We start from the raw sequence: 11,975 nt of genomic DNA on the forward strand, positions 1-11,975 counted from the left end.
CGGTGGCCAGTGGGTGGGACAGCAGGAAAAGGGTTGTTTTCTGTGCCATAGGTGGAGAGATTTTACTTTTATATTTGTCCAAAATGGAGTCAAATGTGTGTCTATTTCAACCACGGTGCAAGTGGACCCAGCAGCTGGAAGACTGGACCATTTGGGCTTCACCCTTGTGTATTACGCACTGTGGTTTGTTCAGTGATGGAAGCAAGCGCAAAATATACCGGCTGCTGCAGTCAGGAGGGGCCCCCGGCAGGGCTGCCTGAGGGCCTGGGGTGCATCTCCAAGCCTTGTGTGTGTATTAGCCTGGGGGGGCAGTGGGGGGCGTGGGTTCTGGGCCAGAGAAACACTGCACACAGAGCCATGGAGGATCCTGTAGCACGTGAGAGCACGTGTGACCTCAGGTGGCCGAGGGGAGGCCCAGGGAGACCATGCAGGCTGAGCAGTCCCCAGGGTGGGACCCTCTGAGGACGCAGCAAGGCGGGTCTGGTTTTTCTGCCGATCATTCTGGTCGTGAATTAGAGAAGGACCCTCCGGGGGTCCCTAGTTCATCCCTATGAACATCTGCAGCTTCTCTGGAGAGTCCTGGGACATCCCGGGCTCCTGGAAGACCAGGCAGCAGGATCTGGAGTCAGACGTGCCGCTGAGCATAAAACAGCATGGCCAGTGAGCTACCACCGACTGCCCGGGGAACACAGGGGCAGGGCTATCTGCTTGCGAGGGTTCTGCTCTTCCGGTTTCCGTCTCCTTTCCAGAGTCCATCTCCAGGGGCTGTGCTCTTCTGATCTGGCTTCATACACTGGCCACCCCGCTCTCCTGTCATCTCCTCCAGCCCTGCTGGCACCACCGAGACCTCGCGTGCTGGGCTGGCCCTTGATGGCTTGGTCATGATGAACACCCTGCCCCTCGAGGGGAGCTGACAGTTCCACACCAGCCCCGGGGATCTTCGGGGGCCCTGCCCTCAGTCGACAGGGCCCTGGGAGATACAGCCGGGGCTGAGCAAAGATTCTAAGCATCAGATGAAGTATCAAGCTGACCGAAGATACTTCACAGCCATGACGGTGACATGTAGATGATCTGTGGGTGATGAAGACGTAAAAAGGAGACCTAGTGTTCAAATCCTGGGCGGTTGTAGACTGGCCTCCAGGAGTGTGCGGGTTTGATGGAATGCAAAGTATGCAAGGAAAATAGCCAGACGTGAGCGGATTGTGGACACGCCCGAAAGAACTAGAGAGCGACTCTGTGACTCTCAGACAACAGACCCAGCACCAGATAGATAGTTGAGCAGTCACGAAGGGCCCAGGGTTAAACATTTCCCCGAACTTTCTATGGCCAGGAAGATCGAAGGAAAACATTTTTGGCAGATCCTCAGAACTTTTGAGGGATGATTTACTGAGAATGTGGGAGCTTGTTGATGATTAAGTCCAGGAGGAAATGAACAGGGTCGCCTTGTTAAAACACGTGCAGGGGAAGGCTCCAGGTGACCAGGGTCAGAAGGGGTCAGGTCCCGGCCACAGGCCCAGCGCTGCGTCTACAGCCGCGCCCAGTGGAGGCGGTTCCCACGGATGTAACATCACCACTGGATCAGCACGGAGAAGTCCAGACGTGGTCCAAAGAGCCACGTTCGGGAAGACGGCCCTCGAGTGATCACAACAGAAGTAATTAAATGTGGTACTTACTCGTGCTGCAGAGGATAAGCGTGAATTCTTGAATCTGCGTATTTGGCTGGCATCGGGGATCTTAGTGAAGACTCGCTAAACTGCCTAGAGATTGCTCTTCTGTTCTTAATGTTTCCATCCATGGGCACCTGCCTTTGTGTCTTCTTCTTGCCTCTGGGGACAGAGTGAGACTTGAATGCGTTTGGTGACGACTCCATGCAAGTCAGCTGAGATTCAGCGACGAGCACAGACTCCCCTGGACTCTCCCAGGATGGATCTCTGCTCACTGCGTGTTTAAACAAAAAGGAGTTGTCAAGTGCAGAGTAGACTATGTTAACGTGTTTCAGGAGAAGATAAATAGAACTGGAATCCAAAATCATCACCCCACTTCCCCGAGGAAGGTTGACACAGGCTTCAGAGAGCTTCGTGCAGAAACTCTCTGATTTACATTTCCCTGCTTTGGAATACTTACAATTTTTGAGTCATAACCAAAGTGTCAGTTCACCGTCGAGTGTTTACTGAGGCCTAGAAGCACAGATATGGTGCAGAATCTCACTCAGCGGAAGAAGAAGGTGCAGATAAAAATGTGCCCAAGGAAACCCAGCTGGTGCAACAGAGACTTGTAGTTATACCAACACCTGTATTTCCTGTCTGTCTTGTTTTGTTTGGGTTCCGGCGGCGTGTCCTTGCAGACAAGGAATGAGCGTGAAATGCAATGGGTAAAACGTGCAAAAAAGACGGGTGAAAGCATTCATCACTCGATCTTGTCCAGCTCTTTGCGACCCCGCAAAGGCTGTAGATTGTAGCCCGCCAGGCTCCCCTGTCCATGGGGATTCTCCAGGCAAGAATCCTGGAGTGGGTTGCTACTTCCTCCTTCAGGGGATCTTCCTGACCCAGGGATCGAATCTGGGTCTCTTGCATTGCAGGAGGATTCTTTACCATCTGAGCCACCAGGGAAGCCCCCCAAAAAGCTGAAAGAGTACAAATCAGAGGTGATTTTTCATTTTGCTTTACTCATGGTGGCCAGAAGTCTTTTTCAATCCTGAATCCTGGGCTTCAGCAAAGGAGGCCTGCGTGCAGGTGGGCACAAAGCCAGAACGTTCATTGTCGACACATTCCCGAAGCTGCCTGGGCCCCTGGGAGGACTGGCAGGTGCTGGGGACGTCCAGGCTGGGCGAGCTCTCCAGACTCAGGTCAGGGGTTTCTCTGGAGATGGGCACGGACTTGCAGAGGGTCCTCAGACAATGCTGTTTCTCTCCACTACTGACAACGCTCCTGGCACTAGACGCTCGGGGCTTCCACATGAACGGACTCTCCCTGTCTCCGCAGACACCCACTGGGTCCTAGGATTCAGCGCAGTTCTGACCGCCTGAGTTATCCTGGACCCCAGAGGGTCACGGTCACTCCCATCAGACCCCCCACCTCAGACACCAGCCAGGGGTCCCAGGTCGTCGCTGTGCTTCCTGCTGACCAGGTGTAAACCCAGGGTTCCCGGGACCACCCCCCTCCCCACCAGCTTTGGTAATTCAGAGAACAGATCGCAGACCTCAGGAAGGTGCTCCTGTGACTGTTACTGATTTATTGCACAGGATGCTCTAAAAGATTACATGAGGGACTTCCCTGGTGGTCCTGGGGTGCAGTGTCTCACTTAGTGGGAAAGCCCTCTGATGTGTCTACCTCCCGGGTCCCTGGAGGGGAGCATTCCAGGTCTGACCCCTTCCTCCTGTCTCTGGTCATCTGCACATCAAAGGGCTGATCGGCAGGTCCTGGAGGCTAGTGTGGTGACAGAGGCAGGGGCTCTTTCCCACCGTGCTGGCCTGGCCAGGCTTCCCAGCCAAGGTGGGAGCCGGCTGGACCCTCGCCCACCTAGAGATGACCTGATGCAGCTTCCCGACGAGGCCCACAGCAGGCTGTGTCTCCTGGGACCCCCCAGCGTCCCGGGGGGAGGGTCCCTCGGCTCCTCAGGCTGGATGGTGAGGCTGGGCTGGGAGCTCCACAGGGACCGCAGCGGCTTGAGGTGGCCACGTGCCATCTGTCCTCCACGTCTTCCTGCCTCCCTCCCGAGGACGAGACCTCAGGTTGGGGTGGGGGCCGGCTGAGTGGGGCTGGACCTGGACGAGGTTCTGCACTGGGGCAGGGCTGGGCCCCTGGCGCTCGGGGTGCCTCCTGCACGGCCTGTTCCTTTGAGCTGGAAAGCCTTTTTCCCCTCGACGTGCAGCAGGAGCTGGACTTGCCCACTGGAGGCGGCCCGCCACCCCTTCCCGCGTCCGTGGCAAATCCCGCCTTCGTTAGTCTTGATGATCAGCACCTACTCACTCCCTGAGACATGGAGGTCCCTGCAGGGTTCACTCTGGGAGCTGTGGGATCCGTGACAACGTGTGTCCGCTGCCCTGAAGTCCTCCGCGCACCCCCTCCCTCGGGCCTCGGGATACAACGTCAGCAGCAAAGCGGGCAGAGGTGAAGCAGCAATAAGCAACGGGCAGCTCTGTCGTACTCAGTGCAGTGCTCGCGGGGTGGACGCGGCTCCCTGCTGGCCTGTCTCCAGGCTGCCGTCCTGCAGGACACCGTGTCCTCTCATCCTTCAGGAAGATCCAGCCCGCTGCTGGTTCTGATGGAGGCTGGGCCAGGCCTCCACGTCCTCGCCCAGCTGCCAGGGCAGCTCACAGCCACCGCTTGGGGCGTCCAGTCTGCCCCTCCCCCACCCCCCTCAGCTGGTCACAGCCCCGCAGGGTGGCATGGTGGCCTCTGCAGGCTGTGAGGTGGGCAAGGCAGGGGCTGGCAGGAGAGAGGGCAGCTGGGGCTGCTTCTCCCTGGAGGTCGTCGGGACCACCCTGCACGTGCCCCCAGCACTTGCCTCACTGCTGCATCAGAGGGCGTGCAGTCACGGCTTTGCTCTGACGTCAGAGGGCGTGCAGTCACGGCTTTGCTCTGACGCTCTCTGCTCTCTGGCCTCCCAGGTGCCGGGCTGGACGGCGTGGAGGAGATCAAGCGCCACCCTTTCTTCGTCACCATCGACTGGAACGTAAGTTGCCGGCCTGGGTCCCTTCTGCACAGAAACCGCAGGGAGATGGGGCTGGGGCAGCGGGCACGGCAGGTGCTGGGTACAGGCCAGTGGTCAGTGTAGACCCGTCCCCTGAAGGAGAGTGCTCCCTCAGGGCATTTCCCAGGCACAGGCCAGGGACCCGGCAGCCCTCCCCTGCGGCTCTAGGCCTGGAATCCGTCCAGCCCTTTGCCGGTTGGAGACCCTGGGCCCCCGTGGCCCTGCAGCCCTCCAGCCTCCCTGAGGACCGAGCCAAGGCCACCCTGGGCTGCTTGCGGCTGCCCGGAGTGTTGGGTCTGGGGCCTATTGGCCCAGACAGGGGGCAGCTTCCTGGCTGGAGTCGGGGTCCCGCCTGCAGTCAGCTCTCACTGCTGTGGAAGCTGTTACAGAAAAGCGTTCCCCCGGCCGGGGGAGACAGGAGTCTGTGATGCTTGTTAAAGACGTAAGGAGGACTTATTCGGGGGGCCTTCACAATGGTGTGGGACCACTTCGGGGGTGGGGGTCCTGCCTTCGGGAGGGAGGAGGGGCACGGACTGGGGGTCCGCAGGCAGAAGGTGATTAAGGGGAATCACCAGGTGGGGGTTCCGGCTAAACCCACCCGCCAGGACTCACGCTGGGGCGGGCGTCATGATCGAGCCGGGTCAGTGTCCAAGGTGATGAGATGTGGAGGGCGGAGATTGGTCAGACTGACTCGGGACTCCTGCGTAAACTGGACAGAGCAAGAGGAGGCCCCTACAGCTCCCCTCCGCCCTGCGAGAGCCCAGGAACACTTGGCCGGGGAGACCGGGGGTTCCAGACCTGGAGCTGGGACTCTGCTGAGACGTGGTACAGTTAGGCCTGGTTTCCGAGGTGGGAGCAGAGAGGAGCCTTGACTCCTTGGCGATGAGGTGCCTGGGGAACTCAGGCCTCCCTGCCGGGGTGGGGACTGTGCTGGGAGGCGACCAGCGGCCGCCCTACGCGAGCCTGGCCGGGGCTGCGGGCAGACAGGCTCACCTCCTGCCAGGGCGAGGAAGGGGCTTGCCTAGGGACGGGGGCCAAGTCAGCGTCTCGGGGTATGTGGCGTTTTTGCAGCACGATGGCCGGGGATGTTGCAGGCTGGGCTCCATGTGTCCCCGAGACTGCAAGTCTGCGTGAGCCCTGGGCAAGGCCAAGGTGCCCGGCTGGCCGTGGCCCTGCGCTCGGAGCAGAGTCCCCAGACTCCTGTGCCAAGAAGGTGGCACTTCTGTGTTCCGTCAAAGCAAATTGGGCTGCAGTTAGGTTGGCAAGCTTCTTTTGCTGCTTTTGGTGTTTCATTTCACTTGGGTTTGCTTTGGTTTTTGAGAAAGGCCCTCCGATGCACTCAGACAAACTTCCCTGCCATCATCTCATGTCTTGGGGGGCGGGTGGGGGCATGACCAGCAGGAGCCAGAGCAGCCGAGAGGCCTCCCTGAGCCCCCCACTATGAGACCCCGCTTGGTGCAGGCGGCCGTGTTTCATGACCACTGGGTGCTCCCCCGTGTCCAGGTGAGCAGGTGCCCAGCATACAGTGATGGGAAGATACCGCCGCCCTCCAGCCGCTCTGAGCCCCGGGGGGACCGCCGTCCATCGTCCAGCCAGAGGCGGCTGTGGCAGGGCGCCCCGTCGGGGAGGGGGCAGTGATGCTGCAGAGGGGGGCTGACGAGTGTGGCGGGGGCGGAGGAAGAGGGAGGGAGTCCCCGCGAAGACCTCCCACCTCCGGGGGCCACGGCCTCAGTCCAGCCTCCCAGATCCTCCCCAGGACGAGGAGCTGGCAGCCTCAGTCCAGCCTCCCAGGTCCTCCCAGGACAAGGAGCCGCGGTCCTCTGCAGCCCCCGCGGCACTGAGTCAGCCAGGCAGGGGCCACCGTGTGCTGGCCAGCCTCAGGCCCAGCCACACCCCCAGGCCAGGGACCAGCCCCACCTCCAGGAAGACGTGCACAGGTCCCAGCGGGCGGCAGGACAGGTCTGTCCGGCGGTCCGTGCTCTGCTTCCAGCAGCCTCGGTAACTGGAAACTGCAGTGGCGGCCCCTCTGCGAAAACTGTTAAAACCGAGAGGCCATCCCGCTGCCAGACAGACGCTCAGAATGACAATGACAAGGCCTCGCCTTGACTGGTCGGTGACTTTACCCAGAGCCCACCTCGGCACCCAGCCTGGGAAATAGAAAGATATGATTTCACCTCTGCTTCCTTCTCTGACCCAAAACTGCCAGCAGAAGTTCTTGTTTTTTTTTAAGTAAACGCTTGTCATCCACACGTCTTCTCCCCGGGGGTCTTTGGTTTCCTGGCAGGACCGAGTGAGTCCGTGATCTCTGCCCTTAGGGGTCACTGCCCTGTTTGTCCTGCCTTGCCGCCAACTCACCCCCAGAGCCTGGCAACTAACACCTGCCCAGGGGCACTGCCCCTGCAGGCTCACTCCCCGTGTCAGAAGAAATGAAAAATTACGCGTTGATGACGGATCACACGCCTCTGGACAGGGATGGGAGCACGGACACAGGAGCTGCGTCTACTTTGCCTGCTGGCTGGAGCCGCGCTGAGAACAGAAATGAGCAGAAGCCCCAGATAAGCTTAGTCAGAGCAAACGGCCTCGGGCCCTCGAGTCAGGCCGGAGCCCTCCAGCCCCACCAGGCTCCTCTGGGGCGGGATGAAGCGTCCACCCCAGGACCCTCCCTGTAACATGACACCTTGTGATTGCAGCTGCGCCCCAACAGGGCTGGAGTCAGGCTTCTTTCTGAAACCCTTCGAAGCACATCGCCAGAGTCACGCGTGAGGTGGGAGGCACTCCTGGGGGAGACTGAGGCTGGGGGGCATGAGAGGTGCACCCTTTGACCCGGGGGACCCGGCAGCACATGGACCGGCAGCTGCAGAGTGGGGCTCCGGGCGCGGTGGGGCTTATGCACAAGGGCAGGCCCCAGGGGTCTGGGTACCGGGAGCTCGCAGCTGCCACTCAGCATCTCACCGTACCGGGGTCCCCTCCACGGCCCTCTGGGATATTTCTCTAGATCTGCCCCCATGTTAAATACCCCAGAAGGACCCACCCTTCCAAGGGGCCGACAGGTGTCTGTTCAAGGACTGATCACCCTCTGGCTCAGCGGTTTTGTAAACCCAGACACCGGGGTTCTAACACTCCCGGTGGGGTCTCCCACGGAGGCAGAGCTGTGCGCCGCGTGGACCAGACACCCCAGACCCGCCCACGTTGCGCTGGAGCCATTGGGCTGCTTCCTGTTCCCCCTCCCGTCCTGTCTGGGTCATTTCTGCTCTTTCAGGAAGCATCTCTCACGGTGCCCTTTGCCTAATTGGAGCGTGTTAATGTTGAAATGCCTGGAGCCAGAAGTGCTTGCAGAAAACAGATGTTCTGTCTGTGACCCCGAACTGCAATCAGTTTTCCCTTCCATTATCGAGTTGCTATTTTTGTTGCACTCGCTCTGTCCTTCCCTAGTCACCTTTTAGGTATAAATAGAATTCAGATGCGCCTGCCCAGAGCACCCCAGTCTGTACATATGATGTGAAATCCGTTCCGTCGTTGCTACAGCTCGTGTCATCTCAAGATCCCGGGACAAGCTCTGAGACTGAAAGTGACGCCTGGTGAACTTGGCCTTGAGACCCCACTGTCTTCCCATCAGTGTGAGGTGAATTGTCCCAGAGGCTCAGAGAGGGGCGTCCAGGTCAGAATTAGGAAGCTCAAAGAGAAAGTGAAAGTGAAATCTCTCAGTTGTGTCCGACTCTTTGCGACCCTGTGGATTGTAGCCCGCTAGGGTCCTCCGTCCATGGGATTTTCCAGGCAAGAATACTGGAGTGGGCAGCCATTTCCTTCTCCAGGAGATCTTCCTGACCCAGGGATTGAACTCTGGTCTCCCGCAGTGCAGGCAGACGCTTTAACCTCTGAACCACCAGGAACTCAAAGGCCTCCACAAAATTGTGTGCCCGTCCACTCTCCGCCTGGCCCTGCGCTCAGCAGTGGATCTCACAGAATGAGGAGCAAGTTCCCCTTTTCTCTAAATCTTCAAACCCACTCCAAGGTCTGGACACAGGGAAAGAGAAGACATGTATAAGAATGACACTCACTAGTGCTTTCCAGGCCTCCCTGGCGGCTCAGTGGTGAAGAATCCACCTGCAAATGCAGGAGACTCAGGCTTGGTCCCTGGGTCGGGAAGATGCCCTGGAGTAGGCAGTGACTCCCCACTCCGGCGTTCTTGCCTGGAGCGTTCCATGGACAGAGGAGCTGGACGGGCTACAATCCTTGGGGTTGCAAAGAGTCAGACATGACTCAGCGACTAAACGACAACAAAGCACTTTCCAAAATGTTTATCCAGCGACAGGAAGACATTTAAGACTGCAGCAAACACCAGGGGGCCTCAGAAGGGCAGGATGACCAAATACCCGCCGTGGCTTTGAGGCTTTTTGCTGCCCTCTTAAAACCAAGATGAGGCTGCACCAAGCCCCCGAGACGGGGGATCTGGGGCATATTTCACTGACAGGCTCCGTCTCTGCAGGTCCCAGTGTCGGGGGAAGAGGGGTCTTGGGGGGACTTCCTGCTGCCTCCCCAGCAAGCCTCAGGGAGCTTTCTCCCACACTGTGTCTCGGGTCAGTCAGGCTCTCCACAGCTGACGCACAAGCTTACAGAGGCCGTTCAGAAAGTTCATGGGAACACGGCCACGCTTGCACACGCTGCCGTGTGAAGCCCAAGGGTGCACAGGCTGCAGACCCATTTCTGGGACCTGTGCGGTGGGTGCTGGAGTTGGGATTCTGCGCCAGGGCAGAGCAGGGGCAAGTGTGAGCCAAGCACCGTCCCGGAGCGGGGACCCCCGGAGGCCGTGTCCTCTCTGGATCCCCGAGTTATCACCCAATGTTTCCATGTGAAATACGCGCTGCTCTCCACGCGGACGAAGCTGCAACAGCTCACTGCTGGGGGACGTCTAATTGCGATGAGCTCTGCTCCTTATACGTGAGGACTTGCCAGTGGGGCTGTGCGTCTCCTCCCAAGGGGTCAGCCTCCCGGCCAGGACCACCTCCTGGCTCCCAGTGGAGGCAGGTGAAGACTTGGCCTGCGTGTTGAGTGAGGGGAGGAGCCGAAATGACTGGGCTTCAGCCCCCAGGTGCAAGAGCTCTCCTTTGCATGAAATGACGATCCGTTCTGCGTGTGTGTGTTTACTGAGATACAGTTGACGTGTATTAGTTTCAGCGTTACAACATCATAGTTTGCTCTTTGTGACGTGACGTGGTCACCACAGTGAATCTAGTTGAAATCTATCGCCACACGTAGTTGTGAGCTTTTTCCTTCGGATGAGAACTCTCAGGATCTCCTCTTTAAGCAACTTTAAACATGCACCAGTCTTCTGATCCGTAGTCAGTATGCGGTACAGAACCTCCCCAGGACTTATCCATTGTGAACTGGAGATCCTCACCCGTTTCAGCCACCAGAACCCCCTCCCACCCCTGGCCACCACGCGTGTGGTTCTCTTTTGTGGAAATCTCTTGTGTAAACAAATGCCCCCCCCCCGTCGTGGAAGTGGGAGACCGGGCTCTGCTGGAGGCCCCTCCCTCCCCGCCCTCCTCCCCGTCCTCTGGGAAGCAGCAGGAGGACAAATGTTTGGTGACTGGCCCAGCGCAGACACCCCAGGGAGAACGGCCGGTGGCGGGGGCGGCCAGGCTGGGCGGCCGGCAGGCTTGGTAACGGTGCATGTTTTAACCAGAGCGCAGAGCTCACCCTGAATATTAGATTTCCCCTGACCAGAGCCTGCATCAGGGCAGCACACACACACGCACACACACACACACACACACACACACACACCCCGCCAGTGCGTGAGCACAGAAAGCAGCATCTTCCCATTTCTGGAAAGGGTAACTCAGTTCCTAATGAAATCTCCTCACTGAGGGCTGGGAACGACCAAGTAACGGGAGGCTGGATTAGCTCACTTCTCCTCCGAGGGCTCCCGAGTGCACACCCCAGCTCCAAGCGTGCACGCGTGGCCAAGGCCCTCTGAACCCAAGAGGGAGCCCAGCGGTCAGCGGTCAGCTGTCTGTGCGGACAACGCCTTTTGCAGGGTATGCTCCAGCGGGGTCTCCGCTGAGGCGGGAAGAGTGTGGAGACCCAGGCCCACCCCCCGCCTGTGCCTTCGTCACCCTTGACCCTGGAGGGGGTTGTACCTAACCTATCATAGCTTCAGTTTTCTCGTCTGTAGAATTGGTGATAAATCTGCTTTCTCGAGTCCTTGAGAGACTGGAAGCAGATCCAGGCAGTCCGCTGCATCCGTCTGCAGACCCACCTGTCTGGGGCCCTGAATCCAGGCCTGGTGACCCCAGGGCCCCGGGAAGGGCCCTGTGCCCCCGGGGGGGGGCGGGGGGCCCCGCCGGTGAGGCAGGCTGGGTAGAACGCGAGCTGACGGATTGCAGCCAGACACTCCTCCTGGTTCCCATACCCTGCCGCGGGGTGCACGGCTCTCCACGATTGACGCCAGCTGCTGCCTGTTCCCAGGGCGAGCTGACTGAACCCAGGCATCCCATTCCCAAGTCTGCCTGGATGGAACCCCTGGCCTGCACCTGGCATCACCAGGCTGTGCTGGTCCAGTGCCCACCTCCCTCCTCAGACGGGCATCCCGGGCCCTGGGGCCGCCCCCTTCCCTCTCCCTACCTCCCCCCACACCTCAGCATCATCATGTTGTTCCGCCCGGCTTTGAACGCCCTTGTGTTGCTCCTTGAAAGGAACTGGGGAGAAGTCAGGCTTGGAACAACGTACGTGAGGGTGTGCCCTTGAACCCTGTCCAAGGCAGTCACCGTGAGACTGAGTCAGACCCCAGAAGCGGCCGGCTCTCTGACAGGCGCTCCGAGCGCCTGTTCAAGAGCGCAAAAACGTGTATATCAACCGCAAAGCCCGACTCAGCCCCTGGGCTTGAACAGAGGGGTCTGAGGCCCGAATCTGGGAGCAGCCGGAATAGGTGCCCAGGAGGTGCAAAGTCCCTGCAGTGCGGGTGAGGGGACGCGGGTGGGGTCGGTGTCCCCGGCCACCGGCGGCATCTGAGTTGCTGGCTCCCAGTCCTGGGGACGGGGCGACGGTGCAGAGGAGCAGGGCTCTTGCTGCTGGTACCTGGGGGGGCAGACGTGACTGACCTGTCAGATGCTACTTGAAGCAGATTCTACTGCGCAGAAATGATCGAGACTGTCACGCTAAAATCAGAGTGTTTAGATGTCCCCAAAGCCTTTTCCCTGGAGCCGCGGCTTCGACGTCTGCTTGTAGACGATGCGGCTGTGTGCTGTCCTCATCGTAACTTTCTCGGGGTGCTCCTGCAC

The 11,975-nt window shown here is 59.4% G+C and overlaps 1 protein-coding gene across 1 annotated transcript in view; it reads left to right on the forward strand.

Annotated features, from left to right (window-relative positions):
- Window positions 1-11,975, forward strand: part of LOC104988305 (ribosomal protein S6 kinase alpha-2-like) — a 152,770-nt gene that overhangs the window by 107,869 nt on the left and 32,926 nt on the right. Inside the window, exons 12-18 of the mRNA XM_010839590.1 lie at window positions 4,610-4,753; window positions 4,861-4,979; window positions 6,154-6,195; window positions 6,449-6,690; window positions 7,383-7,431; window positions 7,532-7,645; window positions 10,949-11,041. Coding sequence (XP_010837892.1) covers window positions 4,610-4,753; window positions 4,861-4,979; window positions 6,154-6,195; window positions 6,449-6,690; window positions 7,383-7,431; window positions 7,532-7,645; window positions 10,949-11,041 — 803 coding nt within the window. The remainder of the gene's footprint in view (window positions 1-4,609; window positions 4,754-4,860; window positions 4,980-6,153; window positions 6,196-6,448; window positions 6,691-7,382; window positions 7,432-7,531; window positions 7,646-10,948; window positions 11,042-11,975) is intronic.

The sequence above is a fragment of the Bison bison genome, unplaced genomic scaffold (assembly GCF_000754665.1).
Source record: "Bison bison bison isolate TAMUID 2011002044 unplaced genomic scaffold, Bison_UMD1.0 scf7180017864122, whole genome shotgun sequence".
NCBI classification, from domain to species: Eukaryota; Metazoa; Chordata; class Mammalia; order Artiodactyla; family Bovidae; genus Bison; species Bison bison.